At 38.6% G+C, this 24,080-nt stretch overlaps 1 protein-coding gene across 1 annotated transcript in view; it reads right to left on the bottom strand.

Annotated features, from left to right (window-relative positions):
- Nucleotides 1-24,080, bottom strand: part of PIGK (phosphatidylinositol glycan anchor biosynthesis class K) — a 74,489-nt gene that overhangs the window by 14,037 nt on the left and 36,372 nt on the right. Inside the window, exon 10 of the mRNA XM_075508558.1 lies at nucleotides 12,605-12,680. Coding sequence (XP_075364673.1) covers nucleotides 12,605-12,680 — 76 coding nt within the window. The remainder of the gene's footprint in view (nucleotides 1-12,604; nucleotides 12,681-24,080) is intronic.

The following is a 24,080-nucleotide window of genomic DNA, read 5'->3' as shown; positions in this document are numbered from 1 at the left end:
AGAATAAACTAAAAAGAAGCAAAATTTTTAAAAGTGAAACAAAATTTTTACATGTGAAACATCACAAGCATAAAAACAGCCTAATGGAGTAACTTATTATCATTTTACTGTATGTTTTTCAGTTTCATCTTGCATCGTGCATGAAGACACTCTACCAATGTAATGAATTAGTGTGTTCTAAGCATAAGACATTAAGCATCTTCTGTTGTATTAATGGTGACTATTATTAAAACCTACTGCTTATGTTACAAAAGTAAATCAGCTATATCGCTGGTATACACTTCCGTACACAGTAAGGTGTGTGGATCACATATTAAATTCAGAGTTATTTCATACATTTCTTTGCCCTCAACCACAGTTGAAGTATTTGTACATCAGATACTATGCTACAGCAGCACATGGTGTATTATGATGCCTACAAACCTATTAAGGTCACAGAAAGCTTGTGCATATACTTAGTCTATTCCCATGAGAGACAGAGGTATATTATTTGCATACCATTATGCACTGAAAACCTATTCAGTTATCCCCACTGGAGACAACTCACCACAGTGACCTAAATAGTATTCACTTTTCCAATATTTGCAGGAACAGCAAATAAATGGGACCCAGTGCAGACAAATCCAAAAAGACTCAGAAAATCTAAGAATCCAGGCTTATAAATGACAAATGCAAATGAATGCAGACCAGTGTATCACAAAAAAATCTCATGGAAGCAAAGAATGATGAAAAAAGTGAATTATATGCCTAATAGAGGACTACAATGTTGAGAGTGAAAATGGCTGGAGAGGTAATTTTAGCAAAAAAGCTCTGACATTAACCAAGCTGCTTATGACCACAAGGGAGAGCAAAGAGTCTCAAATCACAGAACTCACTTAAAAATAACCTCCTTACATTTGCAGTGACAGCAGCAGTTCTAGTATCAGCTGCCCAAAACAAAGCGAGATAGCGATTGATATTTTATCTATAGCACTGTGCAACAATTCACATGACGTTAGCAATTGAGACCCCTAGGACACGTACATATTGCTCCTTCCATAATAGCTGTAATATTGTGCATACTTTTCATAATCTTGTACATGTACTAACATGCTGTAATTGTCCTCCTCATTTCTATTCCCCCCATAATTACAATATTTTGATTAAACATCTACCAGCCTCTACTCACTCCCTTCTTCTAGTCAGCCTTCCTGATTTCAATATAGCCACAAAGAAGGGAGAATATAAATAAAGTATCTATGTACTCTGTGCAGAAAGTCAGAAGAGATTAACATAACGATCCGTTATGGCCATAGTCTACAAATCAGAATCTCTCACTGTTAGCCTCATTTTGCTTTTTGCCAACACACTATGTGAAGTTTACTTCAAGCTGTAAGCATTTTTGAACCTGTCTCTTTCTGTAAAGCTCTGAGCGTAGCTACAGCACAAGAGAAACAGTAACCACAGTCTTAAAATCACAGTTGTGAGCAGGTTGTAAAGCACAACAGAAGCCAATCATGGCACAATCAAGTCCAAAGCCAAAATAAAGACATAGAAAGATCAATAGTGCATATTGAAAGGTTTGTGCCTACAGGATGGTCAAACACATGGCTGATTCAGCTGAAAAAAGCACAAACCATTTTTTTAACATAAGAACTGTAATAATTTTTATAGTTCATGGTTATACAGCTATTACCAACCCTTCAAATGCAGTTTGAAGTTCAGATGAGTAAACCACAAAGATCTACAATACTCTATAAAGCCTGACATGTTACAGTCACTTTCTGAACCTCTTCCTTCATTTTACATCTTAGATAGTGCTTATTAAAAAGAAACGATTACAGGAATTACCTCTTAAAGAAGCTGCAAATCCAACATGGTACCTCTAACAATTATAGCTACTATAGAGCTGGGGTATGTTTTAATATATTTTTAATAGTACTTCTGACAATTCTATATGCTGGTGGGTATGAAACTGATGTCTCATAATCCATGAAATGGATGATGCTACATTCACATATAATGCCTCATATTACCAGTATTCTCAAGGGCAAACTGAGCACTCCCATGATATGCACAAAAGCCTTAAATTTATTTCCATTTCAACTTTCAAGAGTAACAATTATTTTCAGTCTCTCTCACCTGCTCATGAGAAATCTAAACAAAAATTTGCAGGGAATATACATACACTTTATAAATTTTAGCTGATAACTCCTGTTCTAGTTGGCTTTAGAAATTCTGTAGTCACATATCCAGCCAGGCTGAAAAACGCCTTTTTTTTTTTTTCTTATAGGAGTAGTTTTCAGCTCACTGCTGTGCTTAATGAGCACAGGACTCTAACAGGAATGGGGGAGGAGTGGAGTGTGGCCACTTGAGGGGCAGCCCCTAGTTAAATTACTCCAAGCTGCCTGTCAAACCCATCTCCCACCCTGTGCCAAAGAAGAATGAAGATACAATGCCAATCTTTAAATGTAAGGGTTTTCATAGCTCAGGGAAAGAGAAAAAAAGACATGACCTCAGAAACCTGAACAGTTTGTTGCTATACTTCTTTGTCCACAGTGCAGGATTTGTACAGCCTCAAATGGTCATTTTGAAAACACTGCATCAGTTGCATCCATTTCTGCTATTGCATCTCCCTGAAGAGGTGACTGTCTTTGAGGGAGAGCATGGTCTAGGGGTTACCATCACCTTGCTGGGTGCCACTTCTGTGAAAAAGTGGTAAATTCCCATTCCAAGACATGACAGCAGAGACTGGACGCTACTGATGCCCAGATAAGGTAATAATGTACGTGCACATCAAACAGAACATTTTGATAACTGCTCAACTAACTCTTCTTAACAGAGCTGTGCAATAGCAAAAAAGAGGGAATTCTTTTATTGTTTTTAAAATATACTCTGGTTTCATTTAAAAAAAAATGCAAGGAAGGAGGTAAAGTTACATGTTTTAATGCATAAACAAGGAAAGGATGGACCATGAATGCAACATTTCTGGCAAGAAAAAGCTACCATCCTCCATCTCCAATGTTTCTGGGCAGCTGGAACAGGCCATGGCAAAGTCTCCCCTTCTTGGCTTACAGAAAATGTTCAGTGTGGTGTTTCTAGTAGGAAACAGTTAAAAACAAGAACCCTACAATTGACTGTTCAAGTACCTCATGCAAGATACCTTTCAATGCATTTAGTTATTCAATCCATTGTATTCAGCTATAATTGGAAGAATTTAATACTACATCCAGTTCCCCTGTAATGCTCAGTCAGCAACAAAAACCACTCATGCTTCTTTTCTGGCTCTGCCGAGCAGCGTTGTCTGTAGACAAAAGAAGGGTTCCCCATGCATGAATATTTCGGTAGTCTACCCTTACAGAAATTAAGTTCCTCATAATTACTGCTAAACTTTTAAGATATGGGAGGCAGCATTTGAAAGAAAAATAATTCTAAGATACTTATCTGTATTGTGTCTTGAAGACTAAGAGAAGAGCTTCCATCTAATATTTCAACTTAACAAAGAGATAAAGAAGCAGAACCTTCCCTGTGGTTAAGAAACAGTAAAATAATGATCCTGGAGAGGCAGAGAGTGATCACCCACAACAGTCCTTTAATGGGAAGATGGAAGAAAAGAGACTGCTTTACTAGGTCTCTGCTTCCAGAGGGTTTTCCTCATGCTCAGATGAAAAACGTAACAAAACAAAAGCAGCTGCACCTTGTCTGTAAAAACAGATCATCACTAATTTATGGTAACTCCACATCACTGTCTTCTGTGATCAGAAAGCACTGATAAGAAAAACAGCAGCAAATAAAAAAAATATAGTTTAAATCTTTTACAAAAATATTTTATGCTACACTCAGAAATACGCTCTATTTCAGGAATGCTATGACTTTGCTTATGAGATTTCATCAGGCTAACATGCTACTTAATTTCTGAATAAGAAAAAAAGAGAGACAACCTTATTGTTTGTGTGGACTACCAGCTTACATATGAGGGTGCTGAATACCATCACTGACTCTGCAGTATGCTCTGAAAAGATGCCTGAAAATGTTTCTGGTTTAATGTTTTGCCAGTAAAAGATCTGTACCAGCTACAACCAAGTCAAGATTGTGTTTGGGGATTTCTTGGAGTGAGTCAGAGAAACAGGGGACTATTCCATTCCTAATTTATTATTTGTAGAAAACAGTACTATCAAAATAATTAAGCACTCATTCGCTAGATTTAAAGGTACACATTGCATACATTACATGACCCATACACACAGCAAGACTCTGCTACTCACAATTTTTTTAAATCAACCTTAATATTAGAAGAAATATTAGGGAGTGAACTTCAAAGCACCTATATGCACCAAGTAGCACACAGGGTTGGCAGGAGTATCTTTGCTGCTCTATGACAGATTTGGTTTGGTGGTTGGCAAAACCGTGCAGTAATAGCTTTTCACAGAAAGTTTGTTTTGCTCCTTTTGAGCACAGAGTTTTCTACTAGGTAGCATTCAATTTAAAGGAAGCCAAAAGAATTTAAATACTCTCTAACTTATGCAACAGTGAGAGAAATTAAATCCACATACTGTATATAATTTAGGGAAAGAAGCAAGTTCTCATTTACTGGATAACATCCAGTCATGATTCCACTTGAGACCACTTCCACTAGACTTATAAAATGCAGGCAAACCACCTCTAGGTTACACAATTCACAAACATATGTTTAATACAGAAAAGGAATTGGGGGGGGAACACACCACCAAAACCACTTAGCAAAACACATCAATTTCTAACTCCTATAAACCCCAAGTGCCCTAGATGAAGAAAGGTTTGTTCAGCAAAAGGTGTACAGCACACCTGGGTTTAGTGCGGCATATGAATATAGTCAGAATGCCTGGGCCCCAAAAAGGACTTCAGGTCATCTGGTGAACAAGAGGATGTTGACAGATTTCCATGACATGCATCAGAAACAGCTTTTCTCACCTCTAGTCTGGAGCAGACAGACAGACATGAACAGTGCCAGAATAGGCTGCTGTTCTCCATGTACTCCAAAGTGGCCACAAGAAGTGGCGGTGGCAAGGGGACAACGCTGTCTTCAGTATGTTGCTCAGAACTGCAGAAGTAAAACCTGACCAGGCAGGTGTCCTAGTGCAAGGTGACATGCCACAAGGCTTTTTGTTGGGTAGCCATATAATGTGTTTTGTTAAAATAAAATTGAATTCTAAAGTAAGAGCACTTTCTAATCTTTGATATGAAAAATTCAATTTTCAATCACCCCGAAAAAATTCAGTTCTGACAAAGAAAAGCATTCCCAAAAAGACCTGTGTCTGTGCTAACAGGTGCAGCAAAATTTGGACCTTTTGGTGAAAGGTCGTATTTTATCTCTGGCATCATCTAGCTGAATACTATGACCAGAGTTTTAAAAAGCAAGCTATGCTTTAAAGTTATTTTCAAACACAGCTATAGAAATGGATTTTCAGAGAATGTATAAATAGCTGTGTCCAAAACTTTACACATCCAACCTGACACATCTAAGTATCACAAGTTGCCTTTGAACCTCTTAGCCTGTAAAGACACAGTAAAATGCAGTATCACTTAAAGTACTTTAAAACTTTTAATAAATTATTATCCATAAACCACAATTACTGCCTGCATCAAAAAAAAAAAAAATTTGTGCTACTGCTGTGCTATTAAACACCTTGCATACTTGACCAAAGTTCTGAACACCACTAATTGCTTTTATAAAACATAAATAGGAACCAAGACTCCATCATCAGGACAGACACAGACTGAGTGCAAGAGGCCCCCCTTGAAACGTAACAACTGCTATAGGGCAGCTACGAGGCAAGGGGCAAGGCACCAGTGCGATTCCTGCATTTTAAAGTTATGCTTTCAAGACTATCAGCATGTGATGGGTTAATTTTCATATGAAGCATTTCACAAAGATTGTAAGCCACATAAAACCACTTCAATTTAATGTTTGTGAAAATATTTGAGTCTGAGAGCTAAAATTGTGTTATAATCAAAAAATACTTCAAAAAAATCTATACAACATGGTGTGTTCTATTTTCTTAATACTGTTTCAACAGTTTCTGCCAAATGCTGCTAAAGAAAACCTCTCTCAATTAAATCAGCGTGAAACAGGAATAACATCAACAAATGCAATAAACTAACACCCCTCTACTATGTGAGAATGAGGTCCCGAGAATGAATAAAAACTAATCTTCAAAGCAAAAGGATTCTATTTTGGGGCAGGGGAGCAAAATCATTACAGAAGCACAGAAATTATGGAAACAAAGACCTCCTTGTAAGACGTAATACAGAACTGCAACTCTACAGTCACCTTTGATAACTATCAGCCTGTCCATCTGTAACTCTGGAGATCCCTCTCCCATCTTCTTTCTTAAATTTCTTATTTAATTTCCCTTGTTGTGGACTGCAGTCAATACCCTCAAACTAGACTGGATGTGGCAACTCCCTAACCTCCTCTGAGTCTAAACTCAGCAAAGCTAATGGTGTTCACATGAGTTGCTCAACTGGAATCTGGAATAGAAAGACATATTTACTGAACAGGGTTAGCATGATCTCCCAGTACTCTCCTGAGATTACAGAATGCATTTTCCACTAGGGCTTCCACAGAGAGGGTACAGAAACGCACTGGTTAAAAACTCTACAAAACAAACAAACCTAACACATGCCTCCAAAAGGAAACTCAATCTAATTTAATTAGAAATTATATCTAACATTCCCCCATGCATTCCCCTACAAGAGAAAACACCTAGGAACTCTTTATTTTTAAGTAAATGTGCAACTGTAAGCCATGTCAAATTTTAAATTGTGCAATTGCCACTATGGGCTGGAAGTTAGTTTCCTGAAATACGCTCCTGTTTTAACAGCATGTTAATTTATCTGCTTAATATTTTACAATGGACTAAAATAAAGTATGCGAGTTGATCATGGTCTGAATTTGCTGTTTCATTTTGTTTTCAATTATAACAACATCAGGAGATCTGGCATTTATCCACTGAAATGTGCCTTTCATCAATAAATCATTCTTCCATCAGCAAGACACCTGTAACAATTTAAGTCTCTTCAATATCCTAAATCCCAGTTAGGCAAAATATATTAACACATAGTGACATTCAGAGCATAAGCACTGGCACTGAAGTTAGGTACTTTTATTAAAATATCTGGCTGAATTGGAAGGCCAGCAATTAATATCCTTTATGATAAATGAAAACGATCTTCTCAAACACAGTTTCTCCTGTTCTTTCACCAGACCTGTTTCAATTAAAGACAAGTGCAGAATTAAAGTACTCTCTCCTTTTTCTCCTTTGTTTGGTTTTTTTTTTGGCCTTAGTATTCATAAACTTATTCTAAGTAGCAGCATTGTATGCACAGCTGTACACAAAGAAGCTCATTAAAAAGGCTGTCTTATGTGGGTATTCCTCTGAAAGCTTAACTTTTACCATTTCAGAAGTTTATATTAATGACTGCATTCCTTTACCAAGCACTAGTGGTTTTTCTTTCAGTTAAAAGCACACGTTTTTCCTTTTTGTTTTTGAAAACAGAGAAAGCTACTTTATTTACAAATGTCTGATTTGGTTTGTGTCTAAAAACTAGTGGCTTAAATGTTAATATTTGTTTTCATTCTGCTATTTATTTTCATTTCTTCACATTTGTCTTTTTAATTAACCATGGTCTAATGCATTATATATAACACATTTCTGAGAATTGGAACTGTGAACTTTATAGGGTTGTTATTCTTTTGTTTCTATACTGTTATAATAATAAATAATTAGCAGTGCCATAAAGTTTAAGATCAATCAGATTCTGGGTCTCCTTTTGTTAAATAGTTTAGGATGCACCAAGTCTGAAATTTTCTTGTGGAATAATCAGATTAGAGATCAAAAGGTAATTTCTGTCCATTAGTGTAGTATTTTTTAAAATACCAGAGATGAAGTACTGAAGAGAATGTTAGAAATCACACGTAAATGCCCAAGAAAAACATGTAGACTTTTAGCAGTGTTCAGGAGAATAAATTTACAGTGAAATTTGGATAGAATTAGCGGCCATGTTGGCTACTAACTATAATTAAAATGTACTTTGGCATTATACCAATTTAGGATACCTGTCTACCATTGTGAAGTTTTAATGTATATTTATGCTATAAATATACACTACTGATGCCTTTATTTCTGCCTAGAAGTAAACAAAACATAGGTTAACATGAGAGAAATCTTACATGTGATATAGAAACAACAAAGGCCCATACTACTGACACGATAGCTAAACAATGGTCATTTTATTCTGTTTCTCTACATCAGAGACATTTGCAGTTCTGCTGGGTCTGTTTTGCTGCCTTGTGTGGACCACAGCCCTATACTACTGGTAGATTTGTTGTAGCAAACAGGTAAGAGTACATAAAAAACAGATTTTTGCCTTTCCACAGTGCAATATTCTATTGCAGTATAACACACAGTAGCCAAATGAACCCTCTGTGGTTATTACCCACCTAATGTTGTAAAAATATTACTATGACATTTCGTCTAGTCGACCATCTTAAAGGTTAATTCTGTTTCCTATTTGAGATTTTCCTCTAGGTGAGCCATTCTGTGCAGTTTCTATTTACTGATTCCAAACAACCCCCAAACTGTTTCATTGCTCACTCTCACTGTTAAGAACATATTGACTGGCTGCCTGCTCTGCTGTTTAATTCATTTATGCTGAGAGTCAGGCATGAAGACAGAATTTTAAATGTGACATTTGCAGGCTGTTGGGTCATTTGAAGCTCTGACAACACCAGGGAGTTCCTGACATACAAACTGGTCCTGATTTCCAATCTTCCATGTTCTGAACACATCAGAGATTCTTCCCGGAGGTGCAGATTTCAGCCAAAAGTTTTAAAATCCCTTGTGTTTACATGTCGCAGAAAAGACCTGTACACTTTAAAGTTTTAAAATAAAGCTTATGTTTCCTTTAAGGTAAAACCAGCATGGCCTGCAGCATGCGACTCAACTGCTTAAAAACACTGATTGACAAAGGTCTTTGGAAAGATCTACAATAATAATTAATACTAATAGGATTTTGTAAGCAACTTCGACATTTAGTAGACTTTTTTTGTTCCTGTTGATCTTTAAGTGTTCAAAAACAGCTCAGTCTGAAACCACAGCTTTATCTCACATTGTTTATCTGGCTATTGCTATCTTGACCCAACATCAAGTCCCAGTTTTCAGGTTGGAAGTTTTCCTTATCTCAAGGCAGTGAATGGACTGTACCATTTTGTCTCCCATGATGAACTGTCATTATCTTCCCCAATTTTCAGGTCAATTTTTCAGAGTATATCTGATCACCTGAAAGATTCCATACTGCCAAGGTACCATTAGGAAAACAGTAATCTGACCTATTCAGTCCTGACTTAGGAAAACTATAGGTACCTGTCCCTGAAGCATGACTCACGTTACAAAGTTAAAAAATAATTTTTGGGGGGAGAAAATTCCAAATTACTGCAACAGAGTAAGTCTTTTTGCTTTCTTTAAAGGATCACCAAAAAGGGACATGCTAAGTCTCAATACTCATGTTTTACAGTGTATCACAAGTTTTATGTATGTTATTTGACCACGAGGGTTTCCACAAAATAGGCAGAGCCCACTGTGGATAACAGCAAAGAATGAGAAGACGTGAATGCAGGCTGGGCATATAATCTACCAGCACAATGGATTGAGAATCAGACGTTGAACTTCGAGAAAAGAACAAGAAGGGAGTATAGAATCTTCTGCACAGAAAAGATGTCTTCCTCCTCCTTGCTATAAATTGGAGGGGGGGTTGGAATACATGTTATAATAAAAACTGTAGCATGCTATTCAGTCCCAGCTCGGATGTCCCCATGTGCTGGTTTTGGCTGGGACAGAGTTAATTTTGATCATAGTAGCTAGTATGGGGCTGTGTTTTGGCTTTGTGCTGGAAGCAGTGTTGATAACCCTGGGATGTTTTTGTTATTGCTGAGCCGTGCTCACACAGAGTCAAGGCCTTTTCTGCTCCTCACCCCACCCCACCAGCGAGCAGGCTGGGGGTGCACAAGGAGCTGGGAGGGGACATGGCTGGGACAGCTGACCCCAACTGAGCAAAGGGCTATTCCACACCGTATGATGTCATGCTCAGCATGTAAAGCTGGGGAAGAAGGAAGGGGGAGGACATTCGGAGTGATGGCGTTTGTCTTCCCAAGTAACCAAGTGATGGAGCCCTGCTTTCCTGGAGATGGCTGAACACCTGCCTGGTGATGGGAAGTAGTGAACAAATTCCTTGTTTTGCTTTGCTTGCATGAATGGCTTTTGCTTTATCTATTAAACTGTCTTTATTTCAACCCACGAGTTTTCTCACTTTTACTTTTCCAATTCTCTCTCCCATCCCACCGGGGGGGAGTGAGCGAGCGGCTGCGTGGGGCTTAGTCGCTGGCTGGGGTTAAACCACAACACCACATCATCCCTCATTTGTTTACCTAAATCAATGGAAGAGTATTGATTTTAAATAAAGACACAGTTAGAAGGCACAATCTAGGCAAAATCTCAATCTCTGGGTTTTTTTATTGTGCAAAACAAAAAGAAAACAAAAAACCCTGTTCAAAGCAGAAAGTATGATGACACTGCTATAGTTAGAAATAGAAACAGTGCTAATTCAGAACTGTATTAGGAGGGGAGCTTGTTTTCCCTACTCAACTTGTCATGACAATTATTCCACAATAGATTCTCTACTTTGGCTGCTTTTTCAGGAAGGCAAATATGATTTAGGTCAAGATGCAAATTTGAAGAAATTAATGGATTTTTTTTCTTTTTTATCAGTAGACACACAACAATTTTAATAGCAACCTCTGAAGTGTCAACTGTGTCATACAGCAAGCATCTTTTCATTGCCATGTTCAGAATAAGACTTCTATAATTTAATAGTTGTCATCTGAACAAGAGTATGTTGTTTTTACATACTTCCAGCGTGAGGACATTGATTCTGTATGACCTAGAAAAGCAGATTTTATTACAGAATCACAGAATCGCACAGGTTGGAAAAGACCTTTAAGATCATCAAGTCCAACCATAAACCTGACACTACCAAGACCACCACTATACCATGTCCCTAAGCACCTCATCCAAACGTCTTTTAAATACTTCCAGGGATGGTGACTCAACCACTTCCCTGGGCAGCCTGTTCCAATGCTTGACAACCCTTTCAGTGAAGTAAAATTTCCTAATATCCAGTCTAAACCTCCCCTGGCACAACTTGAGGCCATTTCCTCTTGTCCTATCACTTGTTACCTGGGAGAAGAGACCGACCCCCACCTCTCTACAACCTCCTTTCAGGTAGCTGTAGAGAGCAATAAGGTCTCCCCTCAGCCTCCTTTTCTCCAGGCTAAACAACCCCAGCTCCCTCAGCTGCTCCTCATAAGACTTCTGCTCTAGACCCTTCACCAGCTTCGTCGCCCTTCTCTGGACATGCTCCAGCACCTCAATGTCTCTCTTGTGGTGAGGGGCCCAAAACTGAACACAGCATTCGAGGTGCGGCCTCACCAGTGCCGAGTACAGGGGCACGATCACTTCCCTACTCCTGCTGGCCACACTATTTCTGATACAAGCCAGGATGCCATTGGCTTTCTTGGCCACCTGGGCACACTGCTGGCTCATATTCAGGCGGCTGTCAACCAACACCCCCAGGTCCTTTTCTGCCAGGCAGCTTTCCAGCCACTCTTCCCCAAGCCTGTAGCGTTGCATGGGGTTGCTGTGGCCCAAGTGCAGGACCTGGCACTTGGCGTTGTTGAACCTCATACAACTGGCCCCAGCCCATCAATCCAGCCTGTCCAGGTCCCTCTGCAGAGCCTTCCTACCCTCAAGCAGATCAACACTCCCACACAACTCGGTGTCATCTGCAAACTTACTGAGGGTGCACTCAATCCCTTCGTCCAGATCACTGATAAAGATATTAAATAGAACTGGCCCCAACACAGAGCCCTGGGGAGCACCGCTTGTGACCGGCCACCAACTGGAGTAAACTCCATTCACCACCACTCTTTGGGCCCGGCCATCCAGCCAGTTCTTTACCCAGCGAAGAGTACACCCGTCCAAGCCATGAGCAGCCAGTTTCTCCAGGAGAATGCTGTAGGAAACCATGCCAAAGGCTTTACTGAAGTCTAGATAGACAACATCCACAGCCTTCCCCTCATCCATTAGGTGGTCACCTTGTCATAGAAGGAGATCAGGTTGGTCAAGCAGGACCCGCCTTTCCTAAACCCATGCTGGCTGGGCTTGATCCCTTGGTTATTCTCTACATGCCATGTGATGGCACTCAGGATGATCTGCTCCATCAGCTTTCCCAGTACTGAGAGGTCAGGCTGACAGGCCTGTAGTTCCCTGGGTCCTCCTTCTGGCCCTTCTTGTAGATGGGTGTCACATTTGCTAATCTCCAGTCAGCAGGGACCTCCCCAGTTAGCCAGGACTGCTGGTAAATGATGGAAAGGGGCTTGGTGAGCACATCTGCCAGTTCCTTCAACACTCTCGGGTGGATCTCATCAGGCCTCATAGACTTGTGAATGTCTAAGTGATATAGCAGGTCACTAACCATATTACAGATGCCGTTTATTCTCAAAGAAAATCCTTAAAATAGAAAGACATACCTGGTGTATTATCTGAGCTACAGGAAGTTGTTCAGCATATTTTAGTGGTTCTGTTGCCAACTCATCCTTTGGAAGCCTGGGAAGAAATTAAGTTAACATTTACCAAAGTTAGTACAATGTTTACCAAGTTAAATTACTGAAATTTAAGAGTTTCAGGTACATTACTTTTAAATGTGTGGTATTGGAAGATTATTTTGCTTTAGATGAAGAGGAGGTGTATTTTAAGACCTTAATTGAATACATTTCTTACAGTGTTGAGTGAAAGAATAAATTTATAGTAAACAGAAATGTGTGTAACATTGTTGATTTTTTCCCTGACCAAAGCACATAAAACACAAATTTAGCAGCAGAAACCTAAGAAAACCTTTAAATTTAGTTTTAGATGAACAAAGTGCTGGTGAAAGCTGGACTGAAATCCCCACAGGAAAAAAGTCTTATGCATTTAGAAAGCAGATTCAGCACTATTAACAATACAAGCTGCTTCACTCAATCCTGCCAACATAATTCAAATATGACCATCTCAAAAGGCAAGAGGGATTATTCACCATTTCCCATTTTTGCTGCAAGTGCACATCAGTGTTCAGCTGTGGTAGAAGTTCAACACCACACACATTTGTGTGTTTGCCAGTACAGTAGTGTGTACTACTGGTTTCAGACAAGCCAAAGAACTAGCGTGAACAAAAAGAGTAGAATACTTCACAAAGAAAACGCATCATATCCCTTTAAACTTTGAATAAACTGTAGTTGCCACTGAAAATTCAGAATCCATAAGCAGTCTCTTAAAAGAATATTTAAATGATAGTAAATTAATATGAAAGCATGTTTTAAACCCTTCAACCATAATGCTTTCGTCTACTGGAACTGCACAGCATGTGCTACATTTTCTAAGTATCATTCAATGTTTTCATCGGTCATTCCTCAATCTTTCTGAAGAGTTCTGAATACAGGAATTTGAGTAATATGAGAAGAAATGAAGGGGGAAAAAAAGAGATCCCTACAAAAACAAAGCCTTTCTATAAAGTTAAAGCAGAATTACTTTCAGACAAAAACTGTGGCCAAGACATTATTTTCCAGGTTCAAATTACTACCTTATACCCATTCTAGTCAAAAATGATACATGCTTGCTGAGTTAATTTACCTGCAGACTGGCTGCCAGGTAAGAGCCAGAAACTACAGGCTTAGACTCTGCACTGGGAGTCAACAGGCTGTGGTAAAAGAGAGGAAAATAAATGCACATCTCTTCCCCTTTCCATTTCTGAATTTATGTTGTGGTTTGGAATGCTTTTAAGCTCCAAATAAGAGCCTGAATACCCAGAAATCTGTAATGAACAGAGTATGTGGAAGTATGAAAGTCTTACTGTATAAGAAATTTAAAAGCAGAGAACGAAAGAAACGTGGCAATATTTCAAAGATCATAGTGACAGCCTGTCTAGAACTGCTTAATGTGCTTAAGAAAAATTAAGTAAGCAAGCTCTGAACTACTGAAGCTGGTCTACTGAAACAGCTCATTTACTTACATGGTTTTTAGAGGTTTTGGACTATTACAGCAATGATGAATTTCTACTCACAACATGAAACATACTGCTGTTATAGTCCAACACAACCATCAGATCTTAAAGTGGGCTCTGCAACTCTACTGCGGTGTGCAGAAGGAACCTTTCCACTCATTTCCTTTCTGCTTTCTATCATTTGCGGAGTCCTCACTGGCAAACATACCACTGTCTATTTAGCTACCCACAGTCAGTGTGAATTTGAGATGACTTCTGTTCTACTGGGAGCATGTTAGCTGACACAACACCTTGATTTATGGATACCAACTACATAAACCCGTTTCTTAGCCATAGTTCTAGATATGAAACAACTGTACACAGAACAAAATATTAATCAATATCTTGAACACATATCTCTGCAGTCTTTACAGGGACACTGCAAATCTGGAAAAAAAACTTCAGTATCTCAAATCCCAAAATTAAATACTTGAAGCTGAAAGTAACAGCTACAATTACTATAAACTGAATGTTAGCAGGAAAAAAAAAAAGGCTCATCTGTTCTATCAAGGACTTGTACATTTGGCAATGTTTTCTGTCTAGACAAAGCCAGCATTCCCTTGCATAGTCAAACACCCTCCTTGTCAACTGCAGAAAAAAACCACCTTTCTTCAAATGTCAAAGGATTAAAAAAAGATAGAGAAAAATGATTAAGATAATTTTGAGCCTTAGGAAGCTTTACTAAAAAGATAGGAAGGGGAGAATAGTATAAACATGTATTTTAAAGTAATTAGATTTAAATTGAAATTAGGCTGATAGGAGCCTTTCAACATCAAGAAAGACTATTTTTTAGTTTTTTCTGATTTACTTTCTGAAAAAAATCAAATGAACTACACTACATTTTATATATATATAAATTATAAGATATAGATTAGATAGGTGCACATTATAATATATACATATACACGTGTCTACATCTATGTATCCACACTATAATATGTATACACACACGCACACAGGTGTTTTGGAAGAAAAGTTCAGGACTGTTCTCTCAAAATTTTTGCTTAAATGCCATGAACTTCCTGTATATGTACTCAGTGATGTACTAGCTGTCAAGTCTACAAAAGAGAGTTTTGATTCTTCTCTCCTGCAGATAAGCCTCCTCAACTGGATGAGTGTGTATCTCAATCTTTTATATTAAACTGCATAAATTAAAGCACAGAAGCTCAAAACTCTTGACAAAAAACTGTATGAAATATTGCCCAACTATATCCTCTACCTGGAGCAAATCATTAACTTGAACTAGCAGGTATGATAAAGCAGTGTATCAATAAACTTTGGGCATTTGAAGCTACTAAATAAAGTGCGAGAATAGCTCACAGTAAATGATCTTTGTAAATTTGACAATAATAGTGTAGTCTTCATTATTATGATACTGCAGTGCTATCATCTAAAGCCATTGCACGGCATTTTGTCAACTGAAAGAACATACCACCTCCTCCTAGTACCATACACTCAGACCCATCTAATAAAAATTAACTGTGAGAAGGATATGCAAATTATTGATCCAACCTAAAACATCAGCAAGTTCTTACTGACCATGACTGATTTTTTTCCCCCCTAAATTCATAAGCATATATATGGCTTCACAAAGTTTTTCATGAACACTTTGTTCTCAGCTCTTTTATCTTCTTTGATCAACTACCAGAATATTTCAACACATTTTTCTGCAGTTATTCTCATCCGCTTCTACTCATGGTTCTGACCAAGACTCAGATCTGAACTGTTATTATATTCACTGTTCATAGCTATTTACACATTGGAAAATTAAAAGCATCTAATACTAGTGACATTCTTTTTAGCTAAAAAAGGGAATTATCCCTAGAATTATGTTGTATTATTAAGCAAATAAAAGTAAAAATTTTGTGAGAAAAAACACATTTTTTGCTTGATTTATCTTTTAATTTTCCTATCAAGTGATGATACCTGTGACAGAAATTGAACTTCATGACAGAGTTACCTTCCAGGTCTCAGATTTCAAGTACTTATATACAGTCAGTTTGGAAAATTCTTCAAAGTGCTTCAAAATATCCAGCATGCAAAGTTCTACCAGTATAACTATGTCAGTTCACAATACCACTTTCAGTATTTGTTTTAACAGACAAGGAATGTAAACTCCTTTGAAAAGAATTATATTACTCTGAAGGCTCATTTTCATTTCTCAGAGCAAGCACCAGTTAACTGGTCTAAAAATTTGTATAATAGGTATAAGGCAACTTCCTCTAAATTTCTTTTTGCTTCTTTTATCTTACCAACAAAACCTGTTGTGCAATCATTCTTTCTAACAAAGGTGAAAACGGGATGATGCAACAAGAAATTGCTATCCTACAAGCAGCACAGAGGACAAAACACTGCATACGAAAGGCTTCTATGAAACAGCATCCATCATGAAAGCTCCAAGAACAGGAGTAAAGTCAAGACTTGCCAGAAACAGCTATTGGAACCTAAAATCCCCTGCAAGTGGGCACCGAGGCTATATTTTAAGTAGTCTTTTAAATAAGAACAGAGACAGTTCACTGCCAGTAAGATCAAGCAACATGACATAGCTCACAACTACGTGGCTGAATTCTCTCTCCCAAAGCAGGGGCTGCATCCAAAACTGGCTACTCTAGGCATGTGTTATGTCCTGAACCACACGTAAACATTGTCCAGGAGAGTGCTAGCTGGCATGAGCCAAAATAGTATCAGGGACCATGCTAACAATTAAACACCACATATAAGTGCAAGACAGTACACCAGCCTGTCTAATTTACAGGCACAGAAGCAGCCTCGTGTTCTGTCTTTAAGAAAATTACATTGGTTAGCTTGGTCAGTTTTGCAAGTGGATCAAAGAAAAGCCACAATCAGGGCAGTTAGTACCGAGGAGCAAGAAACTTGATGCAAAACTGCTACTTCATTTTACACTAGCCCTAAGATTAGTAGCCCACTAACACTGGGCCTCCTAGACTGGCAGAATTACCTGTAAAAGGCAATCCTCTTCTAAAAAGCGTAATGGATAGGAAGGCCATGACTAGAGAGGAGAAAAAGGTCAACACAGAAGAGGATGTTCTACTTCCTCTTTTGCAGGGTAGAGGAAGAGAACAGGTCAGGAGAAAGATCATCTCCATTACAATCATCCTGACCTTGCCTCTCCCTTTCACAGAGGGATGCAAGCAAATTGGTTACTACTCTCCTTCCCGAGAGAATGTCCAGACGCCCGGGGCGGCATTCACTTTTGCTCAAAACTAGCTATGTCAAGAAAAAAAAACAAAATGCAAAATAAAAAATCTCAGTTGATGGGATTTGTGCTCAAATCACGTGTGGCAATTTGAGGCTGTAATTTCACAAAATCAGTTGGCCTCACTGTTTAGTTCATTTATATTTGACACTTAAACCTTTATAAAATTAAGGGCTAATTTGTTGTAATACAAATTTCCTTGTATGTTTAATTGCTTTCAAAACAATTCTATTACAAAAACAGAAGTCATTTTTCATGAATTAATTTTCCAGTAAGAAATGGTCCTTTCTGTCTCAATTAAGCATGACAGCAGAGTGCTGCCAACAGTGCCAAAGCAAGCTAACACAGTGGCATATCAGCACATACAGCATCACGCCTGACAGCTGGTAATGCAAAGCATAAGGAGATCTTGATTTTCAGGGAGAAGACTAGAAAGAAACATAAAATCAGAAGTGAAGTGGGAAGCAGTAAGAGATAGCAGAAGAGGAGGATCTCGAAAAATTCAATTTAAAAGTTATTTTTATACTGCCACTGTGACTGCTCTTAGATGAAGGAAAGTAAGCATGAAACAGAAACTGTGGAAAGTGAATCTAAATCCAGTAAAATGTGTCAAGATATTTAGTGAAAAATCTTATTTGTTACTTATATTTGCATGCTCGGTCTTATGGGAAAAATCCTGAGAGAGTCAACATGTGCTAAAGAAAAATAAATCCCTAGCATCAAGAGGTGGCACATTTTGCCACCAGTGCTAATGCAGCCTACGGTCTGCTACACAGAATAGCTACAGTGGCTTTAGGGCAGAGATAAAATGTATCTCATGCAAGTATTACAAAAATACAGGAAAAAAGGAGCAGCATGTGATCACTAACTGGTTTGCTCATGGCAGAAATGGGCTGTTCAGACACTTCAAGAGAGAGAAAAGTTTAGATAACAGGACAAGCCATAAAACCTGTCTCTCTGGGCTAATATAAACATTCACTAATTATATGAGGCAATAGGACTAAGACCAATATTTCTTCCTTCCTATACAGTCTCTAGATTTGATGGTTTGGACAGCTCATATTCTTTCATGCATGACTCACGCATAGGTAATATTGCACCTCTCTGAAACTATTGTTCCTTGATGATAAGTCCTAATATATAACCACCTCTCTTGGAAACTACACAAAATCAAAGTCAGAGTGTGAACAGGGTAAAGAAGAGGATATCAGAGACAAAAACGCATTATGGAAAAAGGGGTTTGAGGATTACCTTCTTTATTTGCTGTAGATGTACAAGACTCACACTGCTCCTAAAGTGCAGCCTGGTTTCTGAATAGTATGAATGAAAATACTGGAATGGATTGTCCTACTTCTAGAAACGGCTGGAAAGCAGAAATACTGCAACTGATCGGGCAGTCAGTATGTGACCAAAGGATGCAAATAACATAGCAGTGGCCTAAATCAGACTGAAAGGTTGAAATTATTAATCTAAACCTGTATATAGCACTGATAGCTTTATCGACTGTAAATACATGAACATGCTTGCATCTGGCAATAAAAAGAAAACAAAATGCCAGAGCTTTATGCACCACATCAGAAAAAGTTATTAGGTTTCCTATTAAAGAGACTGAAATGGGCTATGTCGGGTTTGAGTGAATAGTTTTTAAAATTGGCCATTGAGAAATTTATCTACCATATCCATACTACAGAAGATTAAGAATTAGACCTTGGATTAACGCCAGGTACTTGATCTATCTGCTAAACCCTAACTTCACACATACTTAAGAATAGGGTATGTTTAAACAACAGAAGCACTAACGTACATGGAAAATGCCAGTGCTTGAAAAGATGAGATCATGGTTAACTCTGCTCTTCCTCAAAAAGTGTGCTAATCAATCCTTCTCTTACCTTTTTAAAGGGAAAGCAAGATCTGCCTATAGGCATGTTTACCGCATGGATAGTCACAAAGAAGAGAAGCAAACCATAATCATTATAATCATTCCAGGGAACTTCTTCACGTCTCCTTCGTGGCATCAGTTTCTTCAGTTAAAGGGTCAAAACAAGTCTTTCAGCTACTTAAGAAAGCATTCAGTGTACACTTTGTTGCCGCAACCTTTGCCCAGGTGACTGTGGATGTCCCCCTCTAAAAACCTAACATACCTAATAATGCAAACAATTTCATTCACCACCATAGTACTGAGCTTTGGTAAGCTGGACAGATGGCAGCTTACCTTGGGTGACCTTGCAGGACTGTCTAGCAGAATGCTAATGTGTATCTTTTGCAGTTCATTGCTGTGGAGTCTGAAAGTCATGTCTTTGAATGGGTAAGCGATTAGTGCATATTCAAAGATGAGGAGAGGAGGGAGCTATGTCTACAGTGGAAATGTGCAGGCATTTCAGAAATACAGCCAAGCACACCAAGATTCTTTGGTCCACGAATGCTGTGACCTCGACTTCATGATGCTTGCAGAACCTAGTGCAGCAGGTGGCATACTATCAAAGATGGCTTAAAAAGAAGATTGCACAAAAATGAACAATACAATATGGAGACGAAGGAAAAAAATAAATTGAAGGCAAAAATGATCTTTGATGCAACAAAAACCTAGATCAATGTTAGACACAATCGGATTTATAATTATCTGAAGAAGGAAGCTACTGACTCGCACTGAAAAGGAAATATTTTACTTCATTGTGCTGGTCTTTACAGAGAGATATTCCTGTAGAATAAAGCAGCAAAGCATCTTATAGTTTAGAGATGCAAAATACTTTCTGTAATCTGTTCATTTCTTTTCAAATAAATGTGAAAGATTTTGACCCAAACTAGTTGTACAGACTTATTCTTGGAGTTTAAAAAATACCTTAAGCTTCTGAATGCACAGTGATTGCTGTTGGACCTGATCATAAACAGATCTGCTGGTGTTCCCATAGTGCCAGAAACATTGAGTTATAATCTGTTGCTTTATAAACTGGATAAAACTAGACCATAACAAATGTTTCCTCTGCCTTTCTGTGATCCACACATAATTTCTTATCTAAAGAATTTCAGGTGATTAACCTTTGTCAAGCCACATATTCTTAACCATCCCAAGATCCTAAAAAGAGGTAATAGAAGTCTATAGTGTGTTTTAACACAGGTTGACCAATATTGCCTCTCTGCTCTTTTCTAGCCAATGACTTCTGTCAAAATGTGTTTAGTTGCTGAAGGGACTCTCTGTTCTTTCTGCTCCTATTTTTATACTTGGGCAAGACACAGGAAAGGAATTAAAAAGAATATTAGCTTAAGTAAGCAGAAGTGACTTTGCTGCTACTGGAAAACACATGACCTGTAGGGCTTCATTTTGTTATCTCAAATATTCCACATTTTAGGTAAATTAGAAAATCTCTTTTGAATTAATTTAAACTTCAACATGATGATGCTGCTGAAGCACAAAATGCTAATCAAAAATTGAAGATAAAAAGACCAGCTAAGTCTCTCCTCTATCACTGAAAATCACCATTTGAGTCCACAGCTAAAAGTAGGTACTCATTGCTTAATGTTAATTCATTCTCACAGCAGGCAGGGGTTGGGGGGCGGTTGGGGGACAAGTGTCTCCATCAAATTTCCCAAACTCAGGGCAGTTTTATACAGACAAGTCCAGCAATACCAGAGGAGCTTCTACTGATGGTCCAAACACCAGTCAAAAAAGAACATCACCCACCTAGCTGAGCAGTCAATTTAGTTTGAAGTACCTATGTGCTGTATCTAGTAACTGAGGCTGCAGATTTCCCCCTTGGACCCGGTCCTTCCTAATTGCATGGGAAAATGTGGTTAAAAGAGTGGTTAAAAACCACAGGTTATTATCACTCTATGACTAGCTTGGAAACCTGTGACTGAATTTCACAGAAATCTCAACGAAAAAAGACCAAACCCTCCCCTGCCACCACATCACACATACAGTTTAAATACTACTACCAGTACATGTTAGAATTATACTTCCAGCTGGATAAAGCAAGCTTGTTCATTTTTCATAACTGAAAGTTTATCAGCAGTGCCTAATCTTTACATAGACCAATTCAACACCACCTGTCAGTGCACAGAAAGTCAGAAAAATCAGCAGGAAGATGTTTTTAAAACAAAGAATTAACATGGGAATGTGCCAGGATAGCAATTCCATTATTTAGTGGCCACAATTAGTCTTTATAGCAAAGTTCGTATTTTGTTTAATACTACTGTTCCTTCCTGCATATGTTCAAATTAAACAATGCATCTGCATTTGTTTGTTACACTTTTCAACAAGCACCTTCTAAAAACCCTGTAATACACACACTTTAAGTCCAATATTTCTATGCCTACAGTACATATTTCTATTTTTTCAGTTCATGAGTCACATAATGTACCATCCAGATATAATTCCTCATGAGACTGCCTAGTTCACTACAAGAATCTGTCAAAGTAGCAGTGGCAACGTCTGTTCTCTGCCCAACACCATCCTCAGACCTTCGACCTTATCCCCTCCATTTCAAGCTTCCTACTTTACTTTTTTGCCCCTTTACTCCAATTCATCAAAATTACACAGAATTACAGAAATGTTGCTCCTAAGGGACTTTCAGAGATCATGCGGTTCAACCTCCCAACACCAGATCAGGTCAGCCATGGCTTTGTCTGGCTGAGTTTTCAAAACCTCCACAACTTCTCTGTGTAACGTGCTTTAGTGCTACTTTACCTTTTTTGCAAAAACATTTCTCTAATGTACAACCTGAACCTCCCAAGCCACAACCTACAGCCAACAGCCCTTGTTACCAAGAGAAGAGTTTACCTTAACCATCTCCATAACTGCATTTCAAACAGCTGCAGCTTGCTATTACACTTCCTGTCTTTTCAAGGCTAAGCAAGTCCCGATCTCTCTGCCACCTCTCACAGGTTGTGTGCCCTAGGCCCTGACCAGCAGCCTGCCTTATTGATGATGACGGCACTCTGTTGGTTCATATTCAACCTGGTATCCACCACTGGCTCCAGATCCTTTACAGCAGGGCTGCTAATCAGCCTGTCAGCTTCCAGGCCCTACTGATATGAAATAACAAGAAAAGACACCAATTGAACTTCTTTCTACAGGTATATAAAAGAGCTTATATTGGTACCAATAATAGACCCAGGTTTTCTTGAAAGAAACGTTATACACTGGGCACTCAGAAAATTAATCATAAAAATTACAGTTCTGGGCTTTTGAGAAACGGTTTACTGTGCAACCAAGTCTCCCCTGAACACTAGATGTTGCATTCGATTTTGGATACAACATGATCAGTAACACATTTCCATAAAGCAGACAACAGAGATACACCAAGGACTGCAAAACACTACACCACAAAACTTAAACAACTGCTTTCCCTTATTTCACCAGTACTGTTCCTCTCTGGAGCCAACTCTAAGAGTCCTAAGAGTGGCCATGGCAGACAGAACTGAGTAGCACTCCAATCAGCTAGCAGTAAATGCTTTAGATCTATCAACACATGTACCTATGTAACATTATATTGCTAAGCGCATTAGGAGGGCTTTTCTTCACAGAAAGCTGCACAGAATGTATGTAGCTCTTAAGCTTTTTATCAGTCTTATCTTCTGGACCATGATTTTCTGTTATTTATAGATGACTCGTACACTTTTTTGTCTGGATTCTGGTTTTGTTTGTTCTTGTTAATGGCACATGAAACCTCAAGTTCAAATACAAACACTTAGCTATATTGTATTCTCTGAGGCCAAGGTACTGCAGGTTACTGAGTCTGCTGATGTTGAACAACAAATCTATTCATGTTTGACCCTGTCAAGCAGTCATCCTTTTGCTTCAAATTGGTATTTTATGGTCTGCCTTTTTGTCCTCACTTATTTCATAGTATTAGGACCAGAGAGGACTCATCTCCTGTCCACCACAGACCACTGCATATTAACCAGAGTGCCTTATATTAAGTTCAGTGACTTTACAGCCTTTAAGTCCCAATGCTTTTAGTGGTCCACTCACAGGAACAGAAGTAGTGGCAGCAAGTCATACTTTTCCTGGGTCAAGTACATGGCATGCCACTTGTAGGCATACAAACTTGGGAATTCCCCTGCCCATCCAGGCAAGCCACTAGGTCCGAGGTCTGTGGGACAGAGAGAAGGACACTATCTCCTTCCACTCAATTCAATGCTGTAGTAGTTCCAGGATCTGCCAGCTATACCTGTACAAGACATATGCCAAGATTTGCAATCCAAAAGCCAAGCAGTAGGCTGAACAAGCCAGACTTCTAATGTTCCAAGGTGATTTCTAATCCAAATACCTGACACAAAATCCGGCATCTAGGACACTTGCCAAGTCCAGATTTCCCATTACCTCACCCTCTCCTTGCTGGGAAGGGACAGATGCAGTAGCTCTGAGCATGCCACAACTATCAGCTCCTTTCTCTCTGCAGTCTCCAAGGGACAAAGCAGCAGGAACAGAAGCAGCTCTGAGCACTACAGGCATGTCCCTCCCCATCTTTCCTTCTCAGTTACCTTAAAATCTCTGTAGTGTTTCATTTGTCTTACTGCAAGAGTAAAGAGATAAAACCATTTAATACAAAAAAGCTTTTTTACAGCAGTTTCAGTTTATTTCCGTACCTATGTTGATTCTGCAACATCTTAATCATCAACATGGTAAATACTAAGCAATGTTTAAGCAATCAAAGATCTTCTTTATAATGTAATAAAGCAAAAGCTACTTCTATGAAATGTTAAGTTCCTA

Source organism: Mycteria americana, chromosome 7 (assembly GCF_035582795.1).
Source record: "Mycteria americana isolate JAX WOST 10 ecotype Jacksonville Zoo and Gardens chromosome 7, USCA_MyAme_1.0, whole genome shotgun sequence".
Taxonomy (NCBI): Eukaryota; Metazoa; Chordata; class Aves; order Ciconiiformes; family Ciconiidae; genus Mycteria; species Mycteria americana.
Note: the sequence above shows the minus strand (reverse complement) of the source record. Positions and strands in the feature narration are given on the sequence as shown.